Below are 16,361 nucleotides of genomic sequence, written 5' to 3'. Positions count from 1 at the left end.
TTTAATATTTATTTTTTACTTTTAGGTGGACACAATATCTTTATTTTTATGTGGTGCTGAGAACCGAACCCAGTGCCTCACGCATGCTAGGCAAGCGCGCTACCACTTGAGCCACATCCCCAGCCCCATCAGAAACCATTTTTAAAGCACTAAGTATTGCATAGGTTTTGATATTATGAAAATTATAAAGTTTAAGAAGGTATAAGATAAAATAATCACTACAACACCGATGAACTTAAGGTGTAAATTAGCAGTCTATCAATTTCAAATGCACAATTAATATATATAATGTGAAGGAATGGGGTCTTTGAGATGAACTGTAAATTATGAAAGCACAGTGAAGAGAAATTCAGGTTCCTCTCCCCTCCTCTAGTTCTCTTAATCTAAATAACCAAAGTGTTCCTTATACCTTAGTTTCTTTTAAATTGTAGCACACTTGTTTTCTGTGTGTGCAGACAAGAATAAGAGATATGTATTAGACTACTTGGAATGATTTTGTTTAACTTTTCTTTCAAATTTACTTTCTTACAGAACCTAAGAAATTGTGACTGCCAACTATCAAAACCATCTAATCAATATTTGTTTTGTATTAAATGACAGATATCTTTAAAAAAAGTAGAGCTCTAATAACAAAATATTATGTCCATGATGTGAAATGTGTTTTTGAAATTGCATGTTACTTATGACTTGTGCTAATTTTTTTTCTAAATCTTTCCTTTGAAATATAGGAGAATTTAGTTAAGTTTAAATATGTCTTATATTCTTATACTCATAAAATGTATTGAAATAGTCCATATTATTTCATTTGGGACATAATCTAAATGCTTGATCTTTTTAAGCAAAATCTGATAATAGTTATATGCCGGTAGTAGAAAGGCCATCTATGGTAGGGATGGTCCTTCACAGATATACATGTCCTAACCCCAGAACCTGTACATATTACGTTACACGGAAAAGGAGGATTAGGATTGCTAATCCATTGATTTTAAAATAGGAGATTATCCTGGATTCTGCAGGTGGGCCCAATGTAATTTCAAGGGTGCTAAAAAAGTAGAAGAATGTCGAATATGGAAGTGTCTGCTACTTGACTCCCCTTTGTTAGTTTTGAAAAATGGAGGAAGGGAGCCAGTAAAAAGCTGCAAAGGTGAGCAAACAGAATTTTTTTCCCTGGAGCCCCCAGAAGGAACACAGTCCTGCCTCTGCCTTGATTTTTATTATGTTGTTCTAAGTTTGAGGTAAAATTCTATGTTACTTCTATGGGAGGACAGAAAGCTAATGGATCATCCACATGTAAATAGCTTGCTCTGTAGAACAAAACACCTGAAAGGAGTTTAAAAGCCTTAAAGAAATATTGATAAATATCCCTTGTTTAATTCACACTAGTGAATTTCAATGATTACACTTTGCTTCAAGCAAATTCAAATCTTAAAAGTAATAACAAATTTGAATTGACCAAAAAGAAAATCAAATTATAACCATTCAATGTACTGTCACTCTTTTAATGATGTTTCAGAACAAAGAAAATGTCAGAATTATATGGGGTTTTATCTGGTACAGGGGCACAAGAAACAGTCACCAACAGAAAATACTTCCACATTCTCAAAATACATTACTTACAAATATTTGCAAAATTCATTCGTATGGTTTTATATTTGAAATGACAGTTTATAGAGATGTAAAATTAAAATACAGCTTTATTTATTACAAAGATAATAGTACATAATTTAGCCCTTACTAAAAGTGTTTAGTAAGAAAGTGGAGATGCTTTTATTACTAGGTAACTGTTACATGTGGTCTCTTTATTCTCTCCGGACTTCTGCTTCTTTCTCTGTGGGTCCCTTTGGTGTGCTTATCTCCGGGATGCTCCCTGTACATTCTTTCTCCTCTGTATACACTGGTGCCATGGCTCCTGCTGTCATTTCCTCTGCTGCGCTCTTCACTGGGACTCCGCTGTGGCTGCTTCCTTATCTCCCTTTGCTTATAACCACCAGGACTTCTGCTTCGGCTTCTCCTACTCTTCTCATCCCTGCTACAGCTTCTGCTGCTCCCCTCTTTTTTTTCTGATCCTCTCTTCTCTGGGCTGTGGTGGTGGCTTTTGGACCTGTGGCTATCAGGACAGCTCTGTTTGCTATTCTCTCCAGAACTCTCTTTTTTTAAAGACCTAGACTTTTCCTTGACTTTTTCCTTGTTGCTATGACTATTTGAAAGTTTTTCATGAAGTTTTCTCTTCTTAGACTTGTCTTCTTCAGAATCACTGTTATTTCCTGAACATTTGTGTTTCTTTCTTTTCTTCTTTTCTTTGTCACTCTCACTACTGCTTTCTGAAGCTGTACTGGAAGAAGAGGAGGAGCAGGAGGAAGAGGAAGAGGAGGAGGATTTGCTTTTATGCTTTTTGTGTTTACTTCTGTTCTTCTGTAACTTTTTCTTTTTTCTATCTTTTTTCTTTTTTTTCTTTTCAAGTCTGTCCAATTTCCTGTAATTGGGGAAAAAAATAGTAGCAAACTAAAAATAGCCACTTCACCAACTATAAAATTGTTAATGGGTAATATGCTTTCTTAGAAGCTACTAAAAAATGGCATCCATATATAAAACAACTTATTTTATTAAATGACAAATCATTTTTTCCTTTTAAATTGTTCAAGGCTGTTTACATTATATTTAAGTAAATAAATGTATTAAGTCAATTCTCTGATTGTACTTCATCAATGGAAATGACTATTAAATTCTTACTGGGTTAGAATTTGAAATTATTTAGTACTCTAAGGGTATGGCAATCCTGATCTAAAGAAAGCCTGTGAGGGATGGGATTGTGGCTCAGTGTTGCAAAGTGCTGGCTTCGCATATATGAGGTACTGGGTTTGATCCTCAGCACCACATAAAAATAAATACATAAAGGTATTGTGTCTATCTACAATTAAAAAAAAAAGAGAGAAATATCTATATATATCTGAAAGCCTGTGAACGGTGTACACATTAATTGAACCTATTGGAAACTTTCTGTGTATTATATTAAAGTATGAAAATATTAATATTACATTATCAGTATTCAAGAATAAATATTAATATTACATTATCAATATTTAAGAATATATTCTCCAAAAATTCCAAATAAAAATAAACTTTAAAAATTGATACCCTTAGGGCTGGGGTTGTGGCTCAGTGGTAGAAAGTGTGCCTAGCATGTCTGAGGCACTGGGTTTATTCTCAGCACCACATATAAATAAAATAACATAAAGGTCCATTGACAACTAAAAAAAAAAAAAAAAAAAGATACCTTTAGCTGTGCATGGTGGTGCATGCCTGTAATCTTAGCTACTTGGGAAGCTGAGGCAGGAGGATGGCAAGTTCAAGACCAGCCCTAGCAACTTAGTGAGGCTCAAAACCCTGTCTCCAAATAATAAACAAAAAGGACTGGGGATGTAATTCAGTGGTAAACCACCCCTAAGTTCCATCACCAGTACCACAAAAATAAATAAAAATTGATGACCTTTCTAGGTTTATGTAATAAAACAATCACATACTACTTTTCAACAACTGTTCAGTTTTATAAATAATCAGAGCAATTCTATCAGGGCATTGAGAATTTCTAAAGACCAATATGCAGTCTCAGAAGAGTAACTTCTTGTTTATATGGTATGTGTGAGTTTCTCTGAGGTAAGTGTCTTCACTGGCTTTTGTCAGCCATTCTTAAAACTCTACTTCCTGAGAACATCATGAGCTCCCTCTATTGGACTCAGCAGACATTTCTTAGATTTATTAATCCAAAGGTAGTCTAATATAAAGTTTATATGTACCTTAAACATTCTTTCAGCATTTCTCAAAAATTTACAAGATGTAGAAAGAAAACAAAGACACATGGGCAAAAACATTTTCTTTCTTCCTTTTTTTGGTACCTGGAATTGAACTCAGGGGCACTCAACCAGTGAGCCACACCCCAAGCCCTATTTTGTATTTTATTTAAAGACAGGGTCTCACTGGGTTGCTTAGCAAGCCTCCCTTTTGCTGAGGCTAGCTTTGAACTCAGGATCATCTTGCCTCAGTCTCCTGAGCTGCTGGGATTACAGGCGTGTGCCACCACTCCCAGCACCAAAAATATTTTCTAAGAACAAACTGTGCAAAGATACACATAAATCTATTCTGAAAAGTAAAACCTACAAATAAGTCAATTTTCAAATTAAATATACTGAAAAGTGCAATAGTTTGTGGTATTATCCAAGTACACAATCTTATATTATTGGAAAAAAAAAAGACAACAGAATTGTATTACTATGGCTGAAGAATAAATCAACATGATGCATATTAAATAGCTTCAAGAGCTCTTAGTGCGGCTGGGGGTGTAGCTTAGTGGTAGCACACTTGCCTTGTAGTGCATGAGGCCCTGCTTCCTGCTTCAGATCTCCAGCACCACAAACATGCACACACAAAATCTATTAAATATATACTTTTCCAATTACCTGAGAAGTTTTTCTTTTTGTTTGGTTGTGAGTGACTTTAAGAATTCCACTTCTGGATCCTCTTCACCCTCACTTGCAACATACTCCTGAGTCAACAAAGACATCAAATTGCTAAATTTTCAAACAAGTAGTTATCAGGAAAGAAAACATTCATAAACAAGAATTTTTTTTTTTTTTGGGACATACTATAGATGAATATGGTATTTTGGACTAGGAACTGCAAATGGAATTTTTTCTTTTTCTTCTTTTTGGTACCAGGGATTGAACTTAGGGATGTTCAACCACTGAACCACATCCCTAGCCCTATTTTTAAATTTTATTTAGAAACAGGGTCTCACTGAGTTGTAAGTGCCTTGCCTTTGCTGAGGCTGGCTTTGAACTTGTGATCCTCCTGTCTCAGCCTTGTGAGCCGTTGAGATTACAGATATATTTTACCGTACCCAGCTGCGAATGGAATTTTTAAAATTTCTTTGTAGTCTACCTGTTACAGTGGATCATAAGATGTTAATACAACTGCCTTGCTAACATTAGAAAACTTTATCAGGAAGAAAAGAAAAAATGAACACAGAAACAATCTTTAGATTTCTTGAATTTCAGCATTTTCCTATTAAATATTTTATCTTTAAAATAATTTAATGAAATTTAAAAAACAAGAAGATCATGAGGGGCTGGGAGTGTAGCTCACTGGTAGGGCACTTGTCTAGCATGTAGCTAATTACCAACACTGTAAAAAAAAAAAAAGATCATGAATCTTATAGGAAGGTCAAAATATCCACAGACATCCATAATTTTAGCCTTTAAATTTTAATTGTATGTTATTGAATACATACTAATACAACCCTTCAAACTCAACTATTTTCTAACTTTAATAAATTAAAAATGTTTAAAAATATTTTCTGTAATTTTTAGGAGTTTGCCTATATATTTCTTACCATTAGTTCAATTTAATGTCATGTCAGGGGTGAGTTGGCAGGAAGGGAAAAACAATCTTAACACTCATTTGGTTATTTTATCCATATAAACACAGAGGAGCTGTTTCATTTATTAAAATATAGGTTTATAAACAATTTCTCATTTAGGTTAAAATAATAAAGAGGCAAAATCAAAATACATTTTAGGAATTTTCTTTGCTCTATGTGACTTTCCTATGGATATATGCATATTGGAAACATTAAGTAGCAATTCACAAGCAATCACATTTAGATTTATAGACATTTTCAGCTTACTGATAAAAAGATCATTACCTGTGATGGATCATTTGCGGTCAAGTTTCTCCCCAGCACATTTCGTTTCAGTGCAAACCCACTGTTTCTCATCTCCGCTATTAGCTCCGAGGGGTGCATCGATGGCCCTGTTCACAAAAATCACAGTTTGAATGTATCATTTATATCTCTCTACCTTTTTCGGACTCCACAGTAGGAATGCAGTTGAAGCTTTGTTAAGTAAAATCACAGCTAAATCAACTCAATAATCTTCTGCTGAGCAAATAATCAGATATGATTTTCTAAAACAGCAGTCTGGAGATTCAGAATAGAAAATAATTGCATTTTTCTTTACGTGCAAGGGGATTCTCTTATGCAACTTTGTCATATTGAAAAAGATATATTTACATGTTGTTTGGTTGGAAGTTTTTAGTATAAGATCAAAACAAAATGACAAACTACAATTAAACTTTTAATAGTTACTCTCTCAGTAAGAATTCACTTAAAAGAGATATTTTTACAGTTACATACACAATTTATTATCCTACTTTCCAAAAGAAAATTCCTTACCCCTGCTTATCAAACACCAATATTGAATACAATGCTGTGGGGTTGATATCATCAACAGTCTTGCCCCCATGTCTACTGAGTAACGACTAGGCTCTTTAATCTCACTTATAAAATATGCCCAGATTTTGAAATTTCTAGTTATTAGTTTGGGGTTGATAAAAGCAATTTTAGGATAGGTATAGGTGTGCATATTTTATATTTTTCATAAGCTACTGTTTGCAAAATCCCAAATTGAAAAGTGAGTTTCTTTTTGGTCCTGTGATATGGACTAACAGAATATACATTATAAAAAAAAGTTGAAAGGTCTGTCCTATTCCCTCAAAATAAGGCTATGTAAAGCAGAAGAGATTCTTCACTCTTAATTTTCTTTTTCTTTTAAATATTTAGTTGTAGATGGATACAATGCCTTTATTTTACTCATTTATTTTTATGTGATGCTGAGGATCGAACCCAGTGCCTCACATGTGAGAGGCAAGCTTCTACCACTGAGCCACGACCCCAGCTCCTTCTTTTCTATATTCCTGTTCCATTTTATTTTCACTGTAGCTAAGAAACTGACAACATTTCATGGTAACTACATCCAAATTTCTGTACATTAGCTTAAATGAACTACCCTGGGCCACATGTCTGTAATACAAGGAAGACTGAGACAGTTACTGAAGACAAGGACTTCATAACAGATGGTAGGAGACAGAGAAACATTCAGAAACAGATTCTCTAGTTTGTTTATTAAAAATTTTGTCTATTTTTTCCTTTTCTCTTCTTTATTGGTCTTTTACCACTTATTTATCGTTAATATGGTAACTATCTGTTACCATGGAAAACAAAAGGCAATCAAGGGGCTGGGGATGTGGCTTAAGCGGTAGCGTGCTCGTCTGGCATGTGTGCGGCCCGGGTTCGATCCTCAGCACCATATACACACAAAGATGTTGTGTCTGCCGAAAACTAAAAAAATAAATATTAAAAAATTTTCTCTCTTTAAAAATACAAAAAAAGAACTTAAAAAAACAAAACAAAACAAAACAACAACAACAAAAAAGGCAATCAATCCAAACCTGTTCACTTGTCAATAGCAGCTTTGGTAAAACTGGGTGGAAAAGGGTATTGCTCTCTAGGCTTTACCATTCTAGTCATGTTATCAAGAAAAACTGAATGGCTACTCTAGCTATGAAGGAGAGAATAGGGAGGAAACTGCCTATCATTGACATATGGGGAGAGTTCATATTTAATTCCTATGGATTACTTTAATGACCCTTTAAAAATTACAATATGGTTGCATATATTGACAATAAAATTTTAAATAAAAATCAAATTTCAGGGGCTGGGGATGTAGCTCAGTGGTAGAGTGCTTGCCTACTACATGTGAGACACTGGGTTTGATCCTCAGTACCACATAAAAATAAGTAAATACGCTGGGGCATGTAATCCCAGTGGCTCAGGAAGCTGAGACAGGAGGACCACAAGTACAAAGCCAGCCTCAGCCAGTGGTTAAGTGCCCCTGGGTTCAATTCCTGGTACCCCCCCCAAAAAAAAGTAAATAAAATAAGGGTATTGTGTCCATCTACAACTAAAAATTTAAAAAATTCAAAATTTAAGTATTAGTTACTAGTTGTCTCTAAATGGCATAAAAGTGCTCATACAATTAATGGCTTCACATGAATGAATAACAGCTCCGTGTACTTCAGTGGTAGAATGCTTACCTAGTGTATCTGCAAAGATGTGGGTTTGAGCCACAGAACACCAAAAACCAAAAACCCCAAACCCAGAACCCAAAACAACAGAATTGGTGGGATTCTCAAATTTCACATGTAGGAACATACTTTTAGAAAGTAGAAAATGTGTCCTCTGAACTGTCAAAAATACAATTCCTTGTTAACTTTATTAGATGTCATATAAATTCAGAAAGCAAATATGCTAAGAATTAAGATAAAAACCACTCTAGTAAAGGGCCAAAGAGCTTAGTCAATAGGATGAGAGGTTACCACTAATTTCATTAGTTTTCATCACAAGATGGATAATTTTAATGTTTTAGAAAGCATGCATTTTTTTACAGTACTTCCAACTACGTCAAGAAAATGTTCTCTTTCATCAATGTGACAGATTATACAGATTACACAACAACTATTACTCTTATGACATTTATATTTCTTAAAACCCCAACCGAACTTTGTGCAGTACAAAAACAGCATACATTACTACTTTGTAAATAGTGTTTAGTGAAGTGCCTGACAAACAGTACTCAATTAATAGTAACAATTCATTTTTACCAGTAGCTATATAATCTTTATGATTATTTTATAACAGTCTATAATTCTTAAAAATTGTTCTGAGTAGTAACATTTTTCAAATCTAGTCTTATTCACCTTTATTTTTTGGGTACTGGGGATTTATTTAGTTGGCTTTTTTTTTTTTGTGTGTGTGTGTGTGTGTGTGTGTGTAGTGCTGGGGATCAAACCCAGTACCTCATGTGTGCTAGGTAAGCACTCTTCCACTGAGCCACAACCCCAGCCCAGTATTGGGGATTGAACCCAGTGGTTATTAACCACTGAGACACATTCCTAGCACATTTTACTTTTTATTTTGAGGCAAGATCTTGCTGAGTTGCTTAGGGGTTCTCATTAGGTTGCTGAGGCTGGTCTCAACCTTGTGATCTACCTGCTTCAGCCTTCGGAGTCACTGGAACTACAGGAGTGCGCCACCATGCCTGGCTTATTTTTGTACTTAAATCTCCTAGCATCAAAAGTTCTAGGTTTAAATCTCTGTGTTTAGAAGATGTGACAAGTCAAGTTTAATTAAGATATATTTAGCAAGACATCTTTATACTTTCATGTCACTGTGGCAGTGGCTATGTAGAGTTACATTGACAGAAATGACACTAGGCTGAGAACTCAAAATTCATTGATAATACAGATATGCTAATAAAATAGATTATGCAAATGTTCAAATACAAAAAATAACTACATTTTTAATGTATGATATCTTAATTTAAATTACAAATGGAGTTGGGTCTCAGGAATATTTAGTTAACTCTTAAATTTACTATGGCAGAATAATTCTAGAGATTTCAGTAAAACGTAGACTTGCGAGGGCTTTCTACATCATTCAGCCACAAGGGTGGGCCTCTATAGCATAAAAAACAATTTCTGATTTAGGAAGCAAGTCCACTGAAGGAATTACTCTCAATATTAATTTATTCTACAAACTTTTCTTATTGTAATATGGCAATATTGTAAAGTGTCAAAGTACCAATAGTGCTATGGTGTTCAGTTCTATATAGTAATTAGATGTGGACTATGTTCTCCCAGGAAAAATACCATGCAATCAGTAACTCAGGAAAGAAAAAATTCTCAGAAGGTAAATTAAGCTGCACAAATTATGTTTGTAAGGGGCTGAATCTACTCATTAAGGACATTTATTTTAGCCAGGTTCACTGGTACATACCAGTAATCCCAGCTATTTGAGAGGTCAAGGCAAGAAGATCACAAGTTTGAGAGCTGTGTGGGCAATTTAGCGAGACCCTGTCTGGGGAGGTGGGGTGTATATGGGGATGTAGCTCAGTGTTAGAGCATGTTTGAGGCCCTTGGCTCAATCCCCCGGGGTTCGATCCTCAGCACCATATAAAAATAAAATAAAGATATTGTGTCCACCTAAAGCTAAAAAATAAATATTTAAAAAAATATATAAAACTGAACAAAAGCAATGAGCAATAGAAGGTCAAAAATGTTCTGTAGTAAAATAGGTATTTTATCCCAGATAAATATACAAAGCCAAAGGTCTGGCTATGAGGAAAGGCCACAAATCTGACTCCTCCACAATTAGAAGACAGCAGTCCCAGGTGAATGCCACAAATGGCACAAGGGGGAGACTAAGGTGGAAGACAAGACAGACCCTTGTTGTGTTCTGCTGCCAGAGTGAGGTCCATCTACTATTCCCACTGTCAGATGTATCTTCCATTCTGAGTTCATTATTCTTTTTAAATGAAGTATTGTCTAAAAATTTATGGTATAAGAGAAGAGCGGATGAATTGTAGGTTGAGTAAGGCTTCATTATAAATGCCTTTTTATCCTTCCCCCAAATTTTATATGTTAATTTATAGGGATGTTGTTGTTTGCTAAACTAAACTGCTATTCTGAAAGTGAATACAGTTTTGCTCGCTTTTACTGTGGTGATCTATTTTTTCCCTTTCCAATATATGTGTGTGTTCAGTGGTGTTGGGGATTGATCCCAGGGATTTTGTGTGCTAGGCAAGCAATCTTTTTCTTAACTATATCCCTAGCCCAACTACGTCTTTTAAATTTAATTTTATGGTACAGAATGTTTCAAACCTATGTAACATAGCTTCAAGCATTTACTATTTTACCATTCTTGTTTCATCTATTACATCCAACTTTTTTTTTCTGGAAAAGTATTTTAAGCAAAATCTCAGATATCACTTTGGTATGAATCAGTAAGGACAATTTCTTAAAATTGCAATATTTTTATTATACCTATCAATATTGATAATTAAAAAAAAATCTAATATCCAGTTTATATTTAAATTTCTCCAATTGTATCTAGTTTTCTAATCTTAAAAAATTTACCCATTCCTTCCCTTCACCCTGCTATTCATTTGTTGAAGAAACCAGGTAATCTGTCCTGTTAAATATCCCACATTATGGAGGGTGATACTGTTGAACATGTTCTTCTAGCTCCTTAATTTTCTGTAAATTGGTAGTTGGATCTACAGGTTTATTATTACATTATTTTAATATTACCTTTGGAATAATATATAGAAAATCTTCCAAAAAGTTTGTATTCCAGAAAATGATAGCCCCAAAACATATCTCCATTTAAGCAAATCAGGCTAGTAAGACTTCTACTTGGTATGTTCTGTAACCCCTTTTACCATGTATTTACTGTGGCCTTTTAGTTGAACAGCAGCATAAACTTGAAAATGTGTATTTTAAAATAACACTCCTTGGCTGGTGGTGCTGCATGCCCCATAACTTTAGCTACTCAGGAGGCCCAGGTAGGAAGATCACAAGTTCAAGGCCATCCTGGGCAACCTGGAGACACTGCTGGAGAGACACTGCCTCAAAATAAAAAAATAAAGACAGCTGAGGATAAAGTTGGGTGGTAGAGTAACCCAGGATTTAATCTCCAAGAATGTATAAGTAAATAAATAAATAAGATCAATAACCCCCCTGCACTGGGGATGCAGCTTAGTGGTACAGCTTTTGACTGACAATTCTGAAGCCCTGTGTTCGACCCCTAGTAACACTAGAAACAAATAAGCAAGCCAAACCACCACTACCAACAAAACCCCCCAAACACCCAGTGGTTGGTTGGGAGTATACAGCTCAGAGGCAGAGCATCTGCTTAGCATGCACAAGACTGTGGGTTCAATCCCCAGAATGAATACAAATAAGTAAATCATCATATATTATCACAAATAAAAGAAAACATGACTATCATTTCCATGAAAGCATAATCTTCTGTCCTTTTTTCTTTCCTAAGGTTAAACTGACTATGACACTTAGAAACACTATTTATAGTACATTATTAAGAGGGAGATCTAGGTCTTGTGGGAATTATTGAGAATTACCTCACACTTATATTACTGTAACCATTTTGCTTTTAAGAAAGCTTATAGAACGTTGTCTTTTTAAAAAGACTAAAAAAAGGGGCACAGTAGGAACATGCAGCATAATTCCCAGGGAAAAAAGTGAACAAAGCTATTAATAAAGTGTGTGGGTGATTTTTATTTATATAGATGAGAATGTTTTATGTATGATTTTCTAAAGGTTATGCAAGAACCAATTGTACTGAATTGTAATAAAACTGCTCCATACTGGGAATTTTCCTGACACACTGCCAGTTCATCTTTGAGGAGGCTAGAAACAATAAGATTTCTTATTGCCCTCATCCCAAGTTCATACTGAAGACAGCTAACTGATGTCTATTAAAACACACAATATAAAGAAAAATCAAACATTTCATTTTAGTCCATGTGTCTAAAAAATACACAAAGGCAAAAAAATATCAAACTGTCCTTATTATATGCTAGTAAAAATTACTATTTATTAAAATCAACCTTGATTTACAGAATCAGTATGAAGATATTTGACACATATTTGATTTTATCTTTATAACTTGTTTTCAACTTAATTTATATGCAAATATTACAGTGGTGATACAACCAGCAATAATAAAGTTAATCATGGTGGCGCAGGCCTATAATCCCAATGAGTCAGGAAGTTGAGGCAGGAAGATCACAAATTCGAGGCAAGCATCAGCACCTTAGTTAGCAAGGCCCTAAGCAACACAGTGAAGCCCTGTCTCAAAATAAAAAGGGCTGGGTATGTAGCTCAGTGGTAAAGTGCCCCTGGGTTAAATCCCTAGTGCCAAAACAAAAAATCAAAAACTAAACAACAACAACAAAAAAAACCCAGGTATGACTAATAGATGGGATTAGAAATTCATGATTAGAGGAGGCAGACCAGAAAGGGACAGATAGGAATTTTCTAGGGTGATGGTAATGCTCCTTATCTTGTCAGGTAAGTTTGTTACCAGGTGTGTACATTTGCCAAACTTAAACCCTATACTTAAGACTAGTGTATTTTATTAAAAAAAAAAAGTTACACATGATCTTTTCAGTCACTAGTAATTACTGAGTGACTATGATACTATAAACTCTCGCTATACCCATATATATTTTGTATGTATATAACTGAGGAGAGCCCTGTATAGGGAATTTGAACTTATGTATCCCTAGTATATTAACACAGAAAATTCTTTTTTTAAATTTGTGTGTTAGTGAGGGCTTGTTATTTCATCTTACTAGAACTTCTCAAGAACTTGGATTTTACCTTTAAACTTATAATATTTTGGGGAAAATTAGTTCGTAAGTAAAACAAATTATAATTTCTATTATAAAATATAATCAGAGGAAGCCGGCACATGCCTATAATCCCAGTGGCTAGGGAGGCTGAGACAGGAGGATTGAGAGTTCAAAGCCAGCCTCAGCAAAAGGGAGGTGCTAAGCAACTCAGTGTGACTCTAAATAAAATACAAAAATGGGCTGTGGATTTAGCTCAGTGGTCGAGTGTCCCTGAGTTCAATCCCTGGTACCCCTAATATATACTCATATATGTATATATATAATTAAGAGGAGATGATCAACAATGATGTTTATTAGCAAAGCCTTTCTATTCACCAACTATACTATTATTTACTAAGTATGTACATTGTTTAAGGCAATGGGGATACAAAAATAAATAAGACACAGGCCCTATCTCAGAAAAACTTAAGATTTTTCAGGAATAAAATAGAATTTGAATTCGATTTTCAAATCCTCATAGAATTTAGAAAAGGTAAAAAGCAAAGCATTTGGAACATGATGAAGGTTAATATTAAGTTTATTATGTTTGATTTGGGTAGAAGAATTAGTTTTACTAGGTGTACTGAATTCCATTCATTCTCCTTTTCCTTCCTGGGTAATCTCAAACTAATTTCTATTACTTGAGGCTGGCAGACCTTGAAAGGATGCAATGAAGTTAATAGGAAGAAATATGTAAGAGAGAATTATGATTGTTATCTGAGAATCATAATACCCCTTTGAGAATGTGGGAGTTGTAGCCTCCTCTAGTCCCACACACGCCTTTAACACAGAACAGAGTCATTTAGAACAGGACTGTAATTAATTTGTTGACGTCAGTAGAATTTCAAGGAACAGACACTTTAACAAATTTAATCACTAATTTATAATAATATATACAAATAGTCTGAAATAACTTAACCACTAGTGTCACTTAAAATTTAAAGTACTAGTAAAGAGTATCATTTTGAGTTCTGCCACAAGATGACTTGACAAGTTTTACTAGATAAACTTCTCTTTTTATTTGGTACCAGGGATTGAACCCAGGGGCAATTAACCACTGAGCCACACCCCAGACATTTTTAATATTTAGAGACAGGGTCTTGCTAAGTTGCTGAGGGCCTTGCCAAGTTGCTGAGGCTGGCTTTGAACTTAAAATCCTCCTTCTTCAGCCTCCTGAGCCACTGGGATTATAGGTGTGCACCACTGTACCCAGCCTAGATAATATCTTTAATAGGTCCACTTTTTTTCAACTACTACCTAGCTTCTTCTTGCATAAAATATTTAACAACATAAAATCATCTACATATAAAGGAAAAAAGTAAATCAACCACAATCAAGTATAAGCACTTGTGATCAACTACCTTATAAAGGAGAGAATTGGTGCTTAACTTCTTTATTTTTAAGTCAATTTTTTGGTAGTTGTAATATCTGCCTGTTATGGTCTGAATATAGTTTGACCCCACCAAAACACATGTTGAGCCTTGGTTCCCAGTGTTATGGTGTTGAGAGGTAGTAGGACCTTACTAGGAGCCAAGCAGAAGCCAGTGCCAACTTCCCAGCCTCTAGAATCATGGCTTCTGCTTGGCTCCTAGTAAGGGCCTCATGCTGTTTCAACTTGGGAAGCGGAAGAACATGTGGGCATACTTTATAATAATCCTCTGCAGAGGTTATTAATCCTGTCCTATGAGAGAGAGTGAGAGCTCCCTCCTTCTATCCCTCCTTCCTTCCCTTCCTTCCTCACACTAGATAGCATTAATCCCTTTATGAGTGTTGATCCCTCAGGGACTAAACACTTCTTAAAGGTCCCACTACCTCTCAACACCATGACACTCAGTCTGCTGGGAATGGTGGCACACACCTATAATCCCAGCAGCTCAGGAGGCTAAGGCAGGAGGACTAGGAGTTCAAAGCCAGCCTCAGCAACTTGGCAAGGCCCTAAGCAACTTAGCGAGACCCTGTCTCTAAACAAAGTCTAAAACAGGGCTGGGGATGGATGTGGCTCAGTGGTTAAGTGTCCCTGGGTTCAATCCCCATTACACATCAATCAATCAATCACTCACATACTCTCAGGTATTTTGTTGGAGCAACAGAAAATGGACTAAGACACTGCCTCGCTTTAATGAGATTTTGGAGAAGGATTATGTTGGAAGACTGAAAAAGTCTGCCAAGGATTGCAGGGCTGGGGCTGGGGATGTGGTTCAAGCGGTAGCGCGCTAGCCTGGCATGCATGGGGCACTGGGTTCGATCCTCAGCACCACATAAAAATAAAAAAATATGTTGTGTCTACCGAAAACTAAAAAATAAATATTAAAAAAAATTCTTTCTCTCTCTAAAAAAAAAAAGAGAGATGCAGGGCTATCTTCATAGGTATGCTGGTAGGATTGAACCTCTTCAAGGAGCTGTATATAAGAACTCCATAACAGATTCAATATAACAGATTCTGGGGGTACCAGAAGGGCTACTGAGTTTATCATTTCCCTTTCTACAGAAAGTCCCTCCAGCATGCTCCTAAGTGTCTTCTTAGCAAAGCTTATGATAAGACAATTATTAAATTTCTCAAACATGTTCCCAAGCAATAAAAAATGCCTTCAAACATGAAAGGCTGATGATAAGATTGAGGAGCAGCACATGGAAGTTTCTGTTGTTGAAAAACTTTTATCAGTACTATGGCTTCATAGAACACTCTTCAAGAAAAATCAAGAGGAAAATTTAGGCAAGGAAAAGAGCACTGGTACACAAATCTTTGTGCAAATGTACAATAAGGCTTTCCTTAGGGCTGGGGATACTAGCATCCTTGAGAACCCTGGGTTCAATCCCCAGCATTGCAGAGAAGAAAAAAAGGCATTTCTTACTTTGAACATTTATTCATTTTTTGGATTTTTCCAGAATGCTAAAAGCTATGTATAAATGAGATTAGGTAGAGATATTAAAACATTAAGTACCTATTATCATCTTAGCTGTTTGTGGGATGTCTGGAACTCAAGTCTTGCAATTTTGTCTATGTCTAATATATCTAGTAATACTGTTTTAAATTTGCTTTTATATAAAAAGCTTGAAAGTCCTCCTATTTTCACATGAAGAAAAACGCTAAAAAACATGAAAATCAACCAACTTAGATCTTTAGAAAACTGAGGATGCAGGGCAAAATGACACCTGAAAACTGGAGACAGGTGGCATACAGAATTTATAGCTTGTTGGTATCAGAAACCATTGCTGAGAGAAGAGAAAGCAACTGGTAGGAATATTTAAGGTACTGCCTGATTGTTGGGAGTCTTG

General features: G+C 35.4%; 1 protein-coding gene across 1 annotated transcript in view; it reads right to left on the bottom strand.

The window, feature by feature from the left end:
* Positions 1 to 1,485: 1,485 nt before the first annotated feature.
* The window catches only part of Cirsr (corepressor of RBPJ and splicing regulator), a 39,990-nt gene continuing 25,114 nt past the window's right edge, over positions 1,486 to 16,361 (bottom strand). The window contains exons 8-10 of the mRNA XM_076866342.1: positions 5,699 to 5,805; positions 4,455 to 4,540; positions 1,486 to 2,473 (exon numbers count right to left, since the gene is read on the bottom strand). Of these exons, the coding sequence (XP_076722457.1) occupies positions 1,774 to 2,473; positions 4,455 to 4,540; positions 5,699 to 5,805 (893 nt within the window). The 3' untranslated portion in view covers positions 1,486 to 1,773. The remainder of the gene's footprint in view (positions 2,474 to 4,454; positions 4,541 to 5,698; positions 5,806 to 16,361) is intronic.

This window comes from Callospermophilus lateralis, chromosome 9 (assembly GCF_048772815.1).
Source record: "Callospermophilus lateralis isolate mCalLat2 chromosome 9, mCalLat2.hap1, whole genome shotgun sequence".
In the NCBI taxonomy this organism is placed as follows: Eukaryota; Metazoa; Chordata; class Mammalia; order Rodentia; family Sciuridae; genus Callospermophilus; species Callospermophilus lateralis.
This window is presented reverse-complemented; position numbering and strand designations above follow the sequence as displayed.